The following is a 14,079-nucleotide window of genomic DNA, read 5'->3' as shown; positions in this document are numbered from 1 at the left end:
CATACAGATGCGCATCATTGAAAGATGTTTCTACAAAGCTTTTCTGAACTCTGTCTGGCTGAAGTCTTATAACACATCATTTCTCCAGCTTGCCCACTGTCAGAGCAAGGTGAAAATTGACACAATTATTCATAGTCGAAGATATCATATAAGTCAATCAAACAATCATTGATTAGTTAATCAACAAGTGTTTATTCATTGGTTTTAAAATAAAAAAGGAAATAAACCTTGGAGTATTAAGAGATATTGCAATAATGTGTGGTGTGCTATCCCTTGTATAACCTTTCATTTTTGTAAAAAGTATTTTGTTTTTAATTTTGTTTGGTTGTCTTAAGGAAACGCCTCTAATTTTACAAAATTGATTTTTCCTTCCACCGTTTCTATCTCCCTGTACACCTGATCCCGGCAGCTTAAAGCCAAATGCTGTTTTCTTTCTTTTCAAATCAATGTTGTTATTGTGGAGGCCAGGGCTTGCTTACACTGGACGTCACAATGTGGACGCACGGAAATTTAGTAATGATTGTGGGTTTGGCCTACAGCATATCTGACCAAAGCGTCGTCCATGGGCTCAGTAATGAGACTGAAATCCACAAACTGACCAGCGCTGTGTCAATGTTCTCGAATGACCTGTACCGGACATTAGCCGTTAACGCTGTGAATATAGTCTACAGTCCTTTTAGTATCCACACGGCTTTGTCCATGGCGTATTTGGGCGCCAGAGAGGAAACGGAGCTAAGTATGCAAACCACACTTAGGGTAAAAAAACTTTTTTTTTTTCTTAGTTTACTAGCTATTATGTGAAATATATATATATATATTTTTATTACAAAGCTTTTATTAACCCTGTCTGTCTGTCTGTCTGGAAGGATTCTTTTACACATTTTTCGCCCAGTTCCCATTCTTGGGTCAAGTTGAATTTTGCACAATTATTCATAATTAAAGACACAACATGAATAAATCAACAAATTAACCAATTACTTTGTCATTAAAGGTAATTAATTTATTTTATTTCATGTATAAAAACGGGAGATAAACCTTGCAGTATTTATAAATATGGCCAATATCACTGCCATGTTAGATATTCTCTACATATGCAAAGAAAATACGTTCAGAGCCGGATTTGCGATATTGCAGGACTGTTAACCTTCCAGGGCTTCACTCTTAAAAATATATTTTTTTTTTACAAAATATGCATATTAATTCTTTCTGTTTGTAATTATTTTACCACGTTCCAATGGAATTAATTATTTTTCTCATTTTGTATTTTACTCTATTGTTATGATTAAACTTAAATTACTTTTTTGTTTTTTTATTAAAAATGTTAGATTTGGTATAGAATTAAATAGGATTGCATGCACTTTTCACACAAATTAAATTATAGTTTATAAAACAAAAATTAATTTAATTTCATAGCGTAGAGTCAACATTGGTATCATCGATTAGGAGAACAAGAGTTAAAAGGAAAGTGTGAATAAATTTACAAATACGCTAAACCAGTAAGCTTCGTGCAGGAGGAGCTCCATAGCCTTAGCTGATTACCCATCTAGGAGAAGGAAAACTCTGAATCCCATCCTTGCGGCTATAACCAAGCGTAAAAAAATGTTTCGGAAGAAAACAAATCAGGAGTCCTAGTTCCTTAAGCAGCATGTAGTGAATGCCACGCTCTGCTGATCACAAACTGTATTGACCCCTGCCGTTTCTTTGAATACATTAGCTGTGTGAAGAGAGGTGTGTGGGTGACATGGCTCTCACCATTAGCTGTGTGAAGAGAGGTGTGTGGGTGACATGGCTCTCACCATTAGCTGTGTGAAGAGAGGTGTGTGGGTGACATGGCTCTCACCATTAGCTGTGTGAAGAGAGGTGTGTGGGTGACATGGCTCTCACCATTAGCTGCGTGAAGAGAGGTGTGTGGGTGACATGGCTCTCACCATTAGCTGTGTGAAGAGAGGTGTGTGGGTGACATGGCTCTCACCATTAGCTGTGTGAAGAGAGGTGTGTGGGTGACATGGCTCTCACCATTAGCTGTGTGAAGAGAGGTGTGTGGGTGACATGGCTCTCACCATTAGCTGCGTGAAGAGAGGTGTGTGGGTGACATGGCTCTCACCATTAGCTGTGTGAAGAGAGGTGTGTGGGTGACATGGCTCTCACCATTAGCTGTGTGAAGAGAGGTGTGTGGGTGACATGGCTCTCACCATTAGCTGTGTGAAGAGAGGTGTGTGGGTGACATGGCTCTCACCATTAGCTGTTTAAAGAGAGGTGTGTGGGTGACATGGCTCTCACCATTGATTTATCTAATGCCCATTTCTATGAGATGACCAATAGTCGTTCTGCGAGGCCATAGACTCGTTTTATTTCTTCACATATCTGACATGCTTTTAAATTCATACAATTTTAAAGTGCATTTATCTTGTAGATTTAAGAGTTTACAATGTTTATAAAAAATCTTACACATTGTGACAAGTCGGATTAAAGTACTGGCCGTTTTGGGTGTCTAAGGAATTTTTATCGTTTGAGAATCCACACTTGCACATATAAACTACAAGCACAGCATTATGATGCAGGCAACAAATGCTATATTTAGATGTAAAATTATGTACAGTTTATTATACAAAGGATAATTAAAAGGTAAAATGCTGTACAGTTGCTAGAATGGGATCTAGCGTATTTACACGTCTGTGGCATTTTACGTCTCGTGAGACGATCTTTTCCCTTTGCAACTTCTTGTGTGACTAAAGAGGCCAATCCTTGATACACAGCTGCGATCACAGGTTGGGCATATAAAATCACCAGGCGCCATTGCATTTTCACCCTTCTTTCTGCTTCTGTTGTGTATGACATCTGCAATCTGTGACCCTTCCTTTATGCTCTCTCTCCATGTGGATCTGTCCAGTGCCACCTCTTCCCAGTTGCCAGTGTCGATTTTGAAGAGCTTCATGTCGCGTTTGCATACATCCGTATAACGTAAAAGTGGGCGACCAGCGGCTCTCCTGCCTTCAATTAGATCGCCATACAGGATGTCCTGTGGAAGTCGACCTACTGGCATTCTACGAACGTGGCCAAGCCAGCCAAGGCGTCTGCTGCTGATAACAGAGCGGATGTCCTGGCATCCTGCTCTATGTAGCACTTCCTCATTTGTTATCTTATCTTGCCACCTTATTTTAAAGATCCGCCTTAGGCATCGGAGGTGGAAGACATTCAGCTTTTTTTCCTGCCATGAGTAGGTTGACCATGTTTCACTTCCGTACAGCAAGGTGCTCAACACACAGGTCCGGTAGACTAGGGCTTTAGTACTGCTAGTCAGCAATATGTTGTCCCAGACTCTTTTCTGCAACCGTGACATGGTGGCCATTGCCTTGGCTATCCTGTTGTTTATGTCTTTATCCAGTAGAGTGTTGTTGGATATGATGGAGCCAAGGTAACAAAAGTGATCAACAATTTCTAGTGGTTGGCCATTAATGCTTACTTGAGGTGCAGTGTTTGTGTTTTGGACAAGTATCTTAGTCTTGCTTTGACTGATGTTTAAGCCGAACTTCTGGCAAGCAGCAGATAGTTTGTCAACCATGGACTGTAGCTGAATATCAGAATCAGCCACAATAGCTGCATCATCAGCATACAGGAGTTCCCTGACGAGTAGCTTCCTAACCTTGGTTTTTGCCCGCAGCCTTGATACATTAAATAGTTTTCCAGAGGATCTTGTATGGAGAAACACACCTTCGTTTATGTCGCTGTACGCATAATGCAGTAGACAGGAGAAGAATATGCCAAACAGAGTAGGTGCGAGCACACATCCCTGCTTGACACCACTGCAAACCTCAAAAGGTGCTGATTGGGCTCCATTGAATTTGACAGTACATTTAGTTTCCTCGTGAAAACATTCAATTAACTTCAGTAGTTTGGGAGGGCAACCTATTTTCCTCAGGAGTTTGAAAAGGCCACTTCTGCTGACCATGTCAAAAGCTTTAGTCAGATCGACAAAAACAATGTAAAGGGGTCTGTCTCTCTCTCTGAATTTCTCCTGCAGTAGTCGTAGAGAAGATATCATGTCTATAGTGGACCTACCACTCCTGAATCCACACTGAGACTCTGGGTAGACTCTAGAAGCTATCACTTGCAGCCTGGATAGTGCCACTCTAGCAAAGATCTTGCCCACTATACTGAGGAGAGAGATACCCCTATAGTTGTTGCAATCACTCCGATCCCCTTTGTTCTTGTATATTGTGACTATAGTTGCGTCACGCATGTCCTGTGGGACATGACCTGTTTCCCAACAGCGGCAGAGGAGAATATAGAGTTCAGGGAGCAGGAGTGATTCGTTGACTTTCACTACTTCCACTGGGATACCATCACTCCCAGGAGATTTTCTATTTTTTAAGCAGTTAATGGCTTTTTTGAGGTCACTAAGGCTCGGAAGCTCATCTAGGCATTCCAGTACTGGAAGATCTGGTAGAGAAGCCAGGGCGACATCGTCTACTGTATTCTGTGTGGCATAGACTTCGAGGTAGTGTTCTGTCCATCGTTCTAGCTGCTTGGTTTGATCTGTAATTTTTTCTCCTGATTTGGATAGAAGGGGGGCAGGCTTAGACACTGCTGGACCCAGGGCCGCTTTAATGATATCAAATAGAGCTTTGCTATTTCCTGAGTGGAGGTCTTGGATTCTGTTGCAGGTATCCCTCCAGAAGTTGTTTGCACATTTTCTAGCCATTTGTTTTGCCTCTTTATTAGCACTTTTGAAGGCCTCCAGAGATTTTGGATTAGGCTTTGTCTTGTGAGCGAGGTGTGCAGATCGTTTTTTCTCGATGCAAGGTTCCATATGTGCTAGATTCGCCTCAAACCAGTCTACATTTTTGTGTTTTTGAGGCCCAAAGGCGGTGATTGCCGAACTGTAGATTACGTCTCTTAATTTCTCCCATCTGATCGAGATGTCTTCTTCATCACTTAACGAGGGGATTGAACTGTTCAGGAGCTCGCCAAAGAGTGCACACTTCTCTGGGTCACCTACATGGTTGACGTTAATTCGCCTAGTTCTGGGTTGAGTGGAAGTGTAAGCCTTCTTGAGAAGTAGTTTGATTTTGCTTAGCACTAGTGAATGGTCTGAGTTGCAGTCCGCACTATGGTATGAACGGGTGTGGATGACACTTTTCAGATCCATCCTTCGGGTGATGCAGAGGTCAAGCTGGTGCCACCTTTTTGAGCGTGGGTGCTGCCAAGAGACTTTATGGCGTTCCTTGCCAGAGAAGAATGTATTTGTTACACACAGTTCATGAGAGCTACAGAACTCAAGTAGCCTTTGGCCATTGTCATTTATTTTGCCAACACCATGAGGTCCCAAGCATTTTGGCCATGCATCATTTCCATCACCAACACGGGCATTAAAGTCTCCATTTATATAGAGGTGCTCGGACTTTGGAATACTTTTAATTACGTCCTCTAGAGCTTGAAAGAATCTGTCTTTGTCCTCTTCTGGTGCAGCAAGGGTTGGTGAGTAAGCACAGATTATATTAACTTTGCCTTGCGGTGATGCAAATTTCATGTGTGCTACTCTTTCGTTGCCAATGGGAAACATTGCAATGCAGGGGACGAGACTGTTTCTTATTGCAAAGCCGACGCCATGTATTCTAGGGCTTTGTTCTGGTTTTCCTTGCCAGTAGAAAGTATAGTTGCTTTCTGTAAGAGATCCACTGTCTGCCAGTCTGGTTTCTTGCAGGCAGGCCACATCAATGTTTAGTCTGCTGAGTTCTCTGTCGATGATAGCTGTTTGTCGCATGTCGGTGACGAGTTCAGGGTCAGTATTGAAGCCAGGACACATTGTCCGTATGTTCCAGCTTGCTAAACGCATTAATGTTGAGGGTTTTCTTTTCATTTTATTTGCAGGTGCGGGTGAGCAGCTTGCTTTTTGATTTTGTCTTAGCACCAAGCACCCAGTGGTGCGGCAAGCTGTGGCGGGATAGCACTTTATTGTCCGAGGGCTGCTCGGCTTAAGGCAGGCAGTAGCTATCCAGTGAGGCTAAAAAGCCCCTCCTACCGTCAAGAGTGGTCCCTGGCGTTCCAGCTTACGCCAATCGGCTAGGAACTTATCACCGGTAACTACCACTCTCCGTGTTTTTTCAAAGACATTACTGTCAGAGATGGAGTGACCTCTCCATTGCTGGGGGAAAGCCTGGGCGGTAAATTTGCGAGTGCTGGGCTGCCCACACGTCAGCACCCGCCTCTCTTCCATACTGACCGGGTCCAAAGGGATGGCGAGCCATCACAATTTGGGGACAGGTGGCTGCAGGAGTTTGCCAGAGAGTAGTAGTCTTACTACTGTCCCCCCGCCTACGGGGCTCCAGGACCGGATTTTCTGTTAGGGTTTACTCCCTTAGCCTTAGACCTTACAGGGACACACACACAAGGCAGTGCGGCTATTGACCTATAGCTAGGGGTTTGGTTTGTGGGCAACAGGGCGTGTCCGCACGCCGACGGGCCATGCCTGCCTCACATCACATCCATTTACACGTAGGAGACTATTATCATCAGATATCAAAACCAAGTGATCTGAGTGTCATTAGGCTGGTTGCTTAGCTTTTGGTCCGGTGCTGCACTGGTGAGACTGGTGTGGCTGATACTGATGCTGTCTGCTGGTGGGCTGGCGTAGTGGATCCAGGCTCCGTGTGCAGTCCAACTTGTATGGTTGCAGAGCTAAGCTGCGTCGACCAATCAGTTAAGCCAGTGACGAGTCTGTGGCTAGCGTTGTTACTTGGACTCTTGCAGGATGAGTAGGACTGATGTCTGCAGATCTGGTGTCAGCAAATCTGTTATCAGCTTTAGGTTGCTAAGATTTCAGGCGGGTGTTGCCTATTGATAAAAGCACCAATCCAAAGTGAAATAAGGGAATGAAAATAGTCTAGAGCTCAAGCAAGAGATAGATGTGCTCCCCGTGGGCTCTCCAGCGTGAATGAGATCGGACGATGAAGTTTGTCCATATACACGTGGATAGAAAGGGGGGGTGTGAGTGACGGGAGATAAGTGCAAAGGTGGTCTAGACTATCTGACAAAGAAATCCTCGCTTGACCGTGACGGCGTTTCCGGGAGATGGACGTTGAAAGTCCAGGGAGTTTGCCAGGTGGTCAGAGGATAGAAAGGAGAAGGGGGAGGGGGTATCAGAGCTCGGCTGGATCAACGGAGATTATACCTTGATAATGGCTAGTGCTAGACAAACAGCGTTGCCCGAGGCGTTGGGTTGAATGGGCACTTTGAAGTGACCAGCCGCTCCCGGAAGGGGGGGGGTCAACGGATGTTTGCCACGATAGATGGAGGGAGTGTACTCTTGTCAATAGTCTAGTGTGGTTGGATTGAAGGGGTGGTGGCTGTGTTTTTAGCGCTTGATCGCTAAATTACTGCAATTGATGATTAATAGCGAGTAAATAAATTAATTAAATGCTTAGACCTGAGTGATACCTTGAGTGAGCTGAAACGGTTCGTCACATACAGGGCGACCAAAATCCGGCCCTGGGCACTAATGTGTTGCAATGTTTAGAAAATTTCTATTAACTCACTACATATTCTGTGTTCTAAGATTTTCCATGGGATTGTTAAAATACCTTTAAATAGCCCTATGCACATTAAAAAGCAATCAACTGTTAATGAAGCTGCCTTCAGATGTAGATTTGATTTTGTGTAAGCCACCAAATTCAGGAGATAGTTCTTTTGAGATGGAAGTAAGAATGGCAGAGGTTTTAATAGAATAAATATTGTTTGAGCTCTCTCTTAGCAAGCCAAAGGGAATCAAACGGATGTTTCCTGACTTGCAGAACGTTTCTTCTATGTTTCTTAATATTGAACACTAAAACTGCTAACTCATTGACGGTTACACAAAAATGGTGTTTTGACTATAGCTTACAATGTCGTTGTTTTTTTACATTTTATCAAAATTTATTTAAAATGTACAATAATTGATTTTATAAAAATTGAGTTGAACATATTTGTTCATTTAAGATTATTTAAGAGCTCCTTAAGGAAAAGGTTTTAAATTATACCAGTGTTTCTCAGCTGCTTCCGAAAAGAAATGATTGTTATCTGTCTGTGGGGCATCTTTTACAATTTATATGTTTTTCCCACTTCCGGTTAGCGAATCAAGTTGAAATTGTGCAAAATTATTCATTATCATTGAAAACAGACGAATCAATTTAAAAAAAGTTAGTTCATCAATTGGTGGTAATGTATTAATTTTGTTATATAGAAAACAGGAGGTAAACCTTGACATTTTTTTTGTGAGTGGCTTTTTTTTATTTTTTTGTTTTGCATTTATACATCGTTAAGAAGTCATAATGTTACTGTCCCCAGCTTTCCAAATTTATATCACTGGAATCACACTTCGTTGCTTTCGATTTGATTAATGACGTCACTCAGATGGACACTGTCCAGGTTTATGTTGCAAATGGTATGTGGTTGAATGCATCGTTTAAAGTATTACAAGATTACCAGGTAAGCAATACGTGACACGTGAAGGAGTGATAAAAAACGAAAAATGACGAAAAATGTCAATTTAACAACGCACACATGTCATTTAATCTCAAATATGATATATGAGAATAGCTTGCGGAGTATAAATGCCATTTAACAGCAAATGTCATTTAACATAACGTTCTTTAAAAACACTTCGATTAACAACATGTTATTTAAAAATAGATGGCATTTGAATTACATGTCAAGTAACAGATGTCATTTAACAAAACGTCTATCACACATGCTATTATAATTTCTTTTTATAATTAACTTAAATGTTATCTAAGAAATAAAAAAAAAAGCTTCTCCGTCCTCATCAACATCTAGTTTATTATCTCCCCTTAAATGTGTATACAGTTACTACAGCTTTGCCTGTGCATAGTCGCTCATTTTTCATGGTAGCGTTATTTCAATCAATACATTCTATTCATTATTTTCACATCACAGAGTATCCTAAAACCGCTAATAGCAACACCTAATGTCACAGTGACCCGACAAAATAGCGGCAACAAAATAGCGCGGACAAAATAGTGCCGACGAAATAGCGCCGACAGAATGGCGTGAAATATAGCGCAAGACCAAATAAGGCGGATTTGTATAAGATGTGTTTAAAAGTACCGGATTTTAGGAAGTGAAGATCCTGGGCAGCATTTTTTGTTGTGGTCTTTATCTTCAATATTAATAGATCTAAAAGTATGACATATTTGCAATAGAACTTTAAAATCTCATGCTAAAAATATGATTTTAAAATGTTATGACCCCTTTCAAGGGTTAGATGATGATGTGTGTGTTATTCGTGTGTGTTGTAGTCTAATCAGATATTTTGATTATCTGAGGCATTTGATCAAACCAGGGTTTCTCTTGTCATTACATTGGCAAACTTAGGTGTGTTACGATTAGTTAAGCTGGCGATCACTTATCTCGCCAAATGTTTGTCTAATCTCATTGGTTCCACCTGCCGATGTAAATACGGTCTTTGAAGAACTAAATGATGCTCGGCCAGATGTAGGGAATTTGTATAACTATTGGAAGGACAACTCTATTGGTCGCCAGAGATGAAACCGCAGAGTGACTCTAAGATTTCTGATTGCATTAAACAATGTTAGAGATCGTGTACAGGACAATCTACCAGGAACAAACAATTCAGTGGAGGGATGAACCATGCATTGCAGCTTTCTGTTGACGGTCATCACCCCAATGTCTACAGGTTAATATCTCACTTCCTCAGAGAACAGGAGAACATTGAGAACAAGATTCTGAGGTACAATTCTGGAGAAAGGATGTAAAGCTGCAAGCAAGACAAAGTACCAACTTAACAGACTACATGCAGCTATAGTGCCAATGTACGGAAACAAGCCATTGATGAAATTTCTGTGTGACATTGCATACAATTTAACTTAGTGAAAGTTTGTGTGTGTGTGTGTGTAAATCTGACAAGGATGGAAGTAAATTCGCGTGTTTTTGAAGTGCATTTTTTAAATTAAAAAATCTATATTTTGGCATTATGTACTTTAGCTTTTTATATTGGGTGAATAATGTTTTCATATTTGTATTCTAAGATATCTAAAGTATTTTCTGAAAAATGACTGAAAAATAATGATAACATTGAAATAAAAGAAAAACTATTTCCGATATTCATATTTTACGATATGTAAAGTATTCCTTGCAAATGATTAAAAAACAATGTTCCACGCTATTTATTTTTTAACGCTGTTTTGTTGGCGCTAATTTGTCGGCGCTATTTTGTTCGCGCTATTTTTGTCGGCGCTTGTTTTTCGGCGCTATTTTGTTGGGGAACCTATTGTCACACCACACATTTTCATACTGCATATTGTTACATCACACATTGTCACATTTCATCACACATTGTCACAATTCCCTTTGTTACAACACTTATTTTCACATCACATATTTGTTACAAAACTTACTGTTACATCCTACAGCATGTATTAATGACATCTTGTGCTATGTTTCATTAATCCTATTAGAACTAAACATTTATCTTTCTTCTTTTCAGGAAGTTACTTCGGTCTTGTATAATGCAGTCTCACAGAATATCGAGTTCACATCCCCAGATGGCCCAGAGACTCCAATTAACAGCTGGGTTGCTAATCAAACTAGAAACCAAATTACTTCATTTCTGCTCCCAAATACAATCAGCTTAGACACTCGTCTGATTTTAATCAACACTTTGTATTTCAACGGGACCTGGAAGTCTCCATTCGATGGCGCTTTCACCAAGAAAGACACGTTCACACTTTCCAACGGAAGCCAAATAGAAACTGATTTTATGATGCAAACCGAAGAATATGGCGTCAAATTCTCTGCAGTGGAGGGTATCGACGTAATAAGAATCCCATTTAAAAAGAATAGATTTGCCTTTTACATTGCACTTCCGAGATCTGTCTCCGGGCTCAATGACTTTGAACAGAAACTAATGAAACAAAGCTTTGACATTAATCATCTGTTCACTGATCTGGAGAAGACGTACGTCAACCTTAAAATGCCAAAGTTCAAGCTGACTGCTTCCATACATCTCACTAGAAGTCTGAAGGACTTAGGCATGGCAATAGCATTTGGGCCAAAGGCTAATTTCTCTGGAATTTCCGATCAAGATTTGTTTATATCAGATGTCGTTCAGAAAGCGACTATTGAAGTCCAAGAGGCTGGAGTGACTGCATCGGCAGCTTCTGGTGTTTTATTAAAGGATGTTGCCTTTTTTGAGTCCTCTGTGGATTTCTATGTGGATCATCCTTTCATGTTCTTCCTTCGGGACGATGACATTGAGCTGATACTCGTCGTTGGGAAATTGATGGATCCAGCATTGACTGAGATATCACTAGACTAGCTTTGTCCTAGCGAGACGATCTCGTTAGATTTATGATACATTTCAAAGATTAATAAGTCAATGTATCGTTGTATGGGGCATGAAAATAAACGAAAAAAAAACTTTTTGAAGCAGACAATTCCTCCTTTGTAGTATTTATATGAAGCCAGTGTAACGACCTCAACTATTCCTCAACTTATGTCAGGTACCCCTTAGAACTGGAGGGACTCAGAGGGGCCTAAAGATGCTAAAACTAAAAATCTCAGTTGGCCGTGGGCCACAGAACCAATGACATTTACATCATCTGCTCTATAGGCATGGTTTGAAAGGGGACTTTACTTTTTAACTTAAAACTTACTTAACTTTTAATAACTAAGAAATATATGATTTTAAAAAATGGACCAAATTTTCCTCGTTCCACCCCCCCCCCCCATTCGCAGAAGAAATCCTTGATAAACGAATGTATAATACTAGACTTTAGAATATTCTAATCATAGGGCTTCATATCAAGATAGTGCGCATAATGCTACTAAACATTGATGTATTAAAGTCATTAAAACGTTGGTCTTACATTGGGAAATGCCTGAAGACGTAATCTGTTTAAGAAAAAGATTTTGTAGTCCTCCACCCAAATTTTAATAATTTCTTTTTATACTTGAAATAGTATAACTTTCAAACTAGAGTTTTCCCACTGTGGCCATCGAGCTAGATATACAGCAAATGTCAAATTTCAAGAAAAACCGTTTTCGAGAAGCGTGTCCAACCATGAATGTGTGACCTGAATAGAGGTATTGTAGCATAAGATATGTTTTCTTAGTTTTGTTTATCTGAATCAGCAAGTAGAGTCAGCAAGAAGAGTCAGCAAGCAGAGTCAGCAAGCAGAGTCAGCAAGAAGAGTCAGCAAGCAGAGTCAGCAAGAAGAGTCAGCAAGCAGTCAGCAAGAAGAAACAAAACCAAACAAAACAATAATTAATAAAAAGAAACAACTAATTAATTAATTAACTATTGATAATTTATTATTATGCTTGGTATCTAACAAAGGAAAGACATTGTACTTGAGTGATGCGATGGTATAAATTGAAGTAGTCCCTTTTATACTTCGCTTTATTATAGCACAGTGCAGGACAGGCCATTGTCCTGTTGGGTCATATTTCTCACGGCTATGGCCAAATTTCGATTCACCGTGCCCCCTCTGCGGGGAAGAAGAGAAAACCGTGCCTCATATTCTGTTTGACTGCCCCAGACTTGCTGATCTCCGTCTCGACAGGTCTGGGAAACCAAAAATTCTTTTACCCCACTCCGCAATTTATATATATATATATATATATATATATATATATATATATATATATATATATTAGTGTGTATGTATATGTAATTAATGTTCATTACATTCTGATCTTTCATTCTTTAAAACGTTTTTTCTACCCTAGAATACACTCTTCTTTTAGTTGAAAGACAGAACACACCGCCAAAGGGCAGCTAGGAAGTCGGGGGGGGGGAGCGCTGAGAGTTCCCCCGGAACCAAGCATTATTTCCGTTATTTTACGCTTTAAAAATGCATATTCTGAGGTATCTACAGTGCAATTAGCCTGCTACTCTTACGCTAAAAAAAAACCCATATCTGCTATTCAATGAATTCCAGCGACTGGTAGAAAATGGTAACTATAGTTTTGCTTTAGCTTTTGTATTGGAGGGGGAAGGGAAACCACAAAACCCCTTTTGGCTACGCTCATGAAATTTGTTGTCTGTAGTGTGCTTAAGTTGGCTGCACTGGGGCAGTAAGTAAAGTTCCCCTTTCAGACAATGAGGTCTGAGGTAAGTGATGGTTTGAAGACCCTTCCCCCCCCCCGGCTACGCCCATGTGTTATATTATAGGTGTAAGCCTAATTCTCTACAAAATAATAAAGTTCGATAACGCATCGAAAACTGGATGCATGCATTCGTAGGATTACATAATATATTCTATTTATACATGTATGTAGTCTGAAAACTATAAACAATACAATAGCAGCCTAGTGACTTTCAAGCTTTTTGGTATTACTTGGTGATTCTTCAAAAAATAAGATTGTTACGTCTTACGCATTTCATGTGTCAATCTAGTCATGCATGTTGATCTGTGACTTAAAATATGCTAAATCATTGTTTTTCCTGGCTGACTCAGGCAACCCATTCCATTAAAAAATAAGAGAAAGCAGAACGGTTAAAGAGGTACTTACTCAATGTGAAAAGCACTTGCTTCCTCCTAGTACATTATCAGACACGCGATTTGTATATGAATATACCATGACCCATTATTTAAAATATAAATATCCTTTCATTAAATATTGGATGTGACAGCGCTATATAAATTATTGTAATTATTGTAAGAATTTTCATCATTGATGACTTCATACTAATCATAAGTTTGCCATTAATTATAATAGTATTAAAATTGATTTAGATCTAGATTTATTTTTTAATTAAATACTTTTTTTGTAAGCCTCAAGTGTAGTATTTTTAGATCTATGTTATTAAAAATAAACAAAAGAAACTTACTTTTCTTTTCAAATCGCAGAAATTAGAGCTTTATACGCATATTGAGCTGTGATTAAGTTGGGTGGTTTGCAATTTCGCGGCTGTGTGTATGTGTTAAAGTTAATTTCTATTAAGTATTGTTAAAGAGCTAATTGTCGCGAATCTTTTTTTTTTGCTGCGTTATATCAATGTTTTCTACCTTAACCTCTCTCATCCCTCTATTTGGTTAAATTTCATTGAAACCATTAAAA

General features: G+C 39.8%; 1 protein-coding gene across 1 annotated transcript; it reads left to right on the top strand.

The window, feature by feature from the left end:
- Nucleotides 1-427: 427 nt before the first annotated feature.
- LOC106051168 (uncharacterized) lies at nucleotides 428-11,438 on the top strand. The gene is made up of 3 exons (XM_013206309.2): nucleotides 428-756; nucleotides 8,323-8,463; nucleotides 10,502-11,438. Exons 1-3 carry the CDS (start codon nucleotides 493-495, stop codon nucleotides 11,330-11,332), a joined length of 1,236 nt encoding a protein of 411 aa, XP_013061763.2. The 5' UTR covers nucleotides 428-492; the 3' UTR covers nucleotides 11,333-11,438.
- Nucleotides 11,439-14,079: the final 2,641 nt, after the last annotated feature.

The sequence above is a fragment of the Biomphalaria glabrata genome, chromosome 17 (assembly GCF_947242115.1).
Source record: "Biomphalaria glabrata chromosome 17, xgBioGlab47.1, whole genome shotgun sequence".
Taxonomy (NCBI): Eukaryota; Metazoa; Mollusca; class Gastropoda; family Planorbidae; genus Biomphalaria; species Biomphalaria glabrata.
The sequence above is the reverse complement of the archived record's forward strand: the minus strand, read 5'-3'. Positions and strand labels throughout refer to the sequence as shown.

Coding starts and splice junctions, on each gene's coding strand:
- LOC106051168 (XM_013206309.2), top strand. CDS start 493: ATGTGGACGCACGGAAATTTAGTAATGATTGTGGGTTTGGCCTACAGC. Junction 757..8,322: donor GTATGCAAACCACACTTAGG/GTAAAAAAACTT, acceptor TACTGTCCCCAG/CTTTCCAAATTTATATCACT. Junction 8,464..10,501: donor AAGTATTACAAGATTACCAG/GTAAGCAATACG, acceptor TCTTCTTTTCAG/GAAGTTACTTCGGTCTTGTA.